At 33.0% G+C, this 1324-nt stretch overlaps 1 protein-coding gene across 3 annotated transcripts in view; it reads right to left on the bottom strand.

The window, feature by feature from the left end:
* LOC111645640 (major histocompatibility complex class I-related protein 1-like) overlaps positions 1-1324 on the bottom strand; it is a 44721-nt gene extending 43397 nt beyond the window's left edge. For all 3 annotated transcript variants that reach the window (XR_015436342.1, XM_023394925.2, XM_023394924.2), the window contains exon 1: positions 1176-1324. Coding sequence is in view for 2 of the 3 variants with exons in the window: in XM_023394925.2 (XP_023250693.1) it covers positions 1176-1227 (52 nt within the window). In the remaining variant the exon portion in view is untranslated. The remainder of the gene's footprint in view (positions 1-1175) is intronic.

Here is a 1324-nt window from a genome sequence, read left to right as displayed (position 1 = left end):
TTTTTTTTCCAGAAACACTTTAATATTTCTGAGGAATGTGTCTTCAAATGTATTTAGTCTGAAATAAATGATGAAATTAGTCAAATATTGAGGTCATGCACCTTGTTTTGTAAAAACCAGTGTTATTTATTTCTAGTGCTGGATATTTACATTCAAAATGTACCTGTAGTTTCCAGGAAATGGAGACATTTATTCTACATTTACTCCTTGTTTTCGTATTATTATCATTATCACAAACCTCTGGTATATTAAACACATACAGTCTTTCCTATGTGATCATATTCAGTCCCTCGTGATCTCTACTTTCCACTTTAACTTGTGACCAATCAAAGATAAATACGTTTCTTCTTCCTTAGGATTTCTGTAGTATTATCTTGTACCTGATTAAAAAAGATAATTAAAGAGTATTAATGTATGATGTGTGTATGAATGACATTAAATATTGGACCAACAAAGCAGGAAGTTGTTTGTCTTCTGGCGTCAGTATCTATGGAAACAGCGCCATCTACTGACTTGTAGGTGCAGTTACAAATAAAAACCTCAATCTGAACCTAAACTGGAGCTTTCTGTTCATTATACGATGTAGATGAACTGTCGGGACGAGCTTAGAGACTCTGCTAATTTGTCAATTATATTTAATGAATGAGAATCTATCAAATCATATTTAGATCATTTTTAAAGTAACAGTCATGATTAATGGAATTTAATCAACTAAACACTGAACATGTGATTTTTATCGTTATCGTTTTGGAGAGAGCAATTTTCACAGAAGAGATGAAAAACTTCAAGATGTAAAAGGTTTTAGTGGCTGATGTGCAGCTCTGGACCAGAAACACTTTGTTTTAATGCCTCGTTTTCTTTATTTATGTGAATGTGTGTTGGACTTTTGTGCTGCGTAATTATGCCGCTATTTAGACCAGAACTCATTATTGTCTTAATGGGTTTCATAAAATAAATAAATAAATAAATAAATAAATACATAAAATAATCGTGCCGATCAAAGTAAATACCACATATTTATCAATCTTCTTCTAGTGTCTTGTTACTTTTGCTACAGTTCAATAATCTGTAAGGAAGTCCTGGAACTAAACATCAAATATTATCACATGCACACATACAATAAATACAATGAGCATTTCTTTCTTTAAAAATGAACCAGCTGTTGTTTAACTCACCTGCCGTCGCGCCGTGTATTCCCACAAGAAGCAGGAAAATCAGAGAATTCATTGTGACCGAGAAGATCTTGATCTCTGAGAGACAAAATAATAAAAAATAATCTTTTAAGTGAACGATGGGAGCCGGACACCGTCCGTCGGAGAGACTT

Source organism: Seriola lalandi, unplaced genomic scaffold (genome assembly GCF_002814215.2).
Source record: "Seriola lalandi dorsalis isolate HSWRI2012SDOR001 ecotype SW California unplaced genomic scaffold, Sedor1 jcf7180002054954, whole genome shotgun sequence".
Taxonomy (NCBI): Eukaryota; Metazoa; Chordata; class Actinopteri; order Carangiformes; family Carangidae; genus Seriola; species Seriola lalandi.
This window is presented reverse-complemented; position numbering and strand designations above follow the sequence as displayed.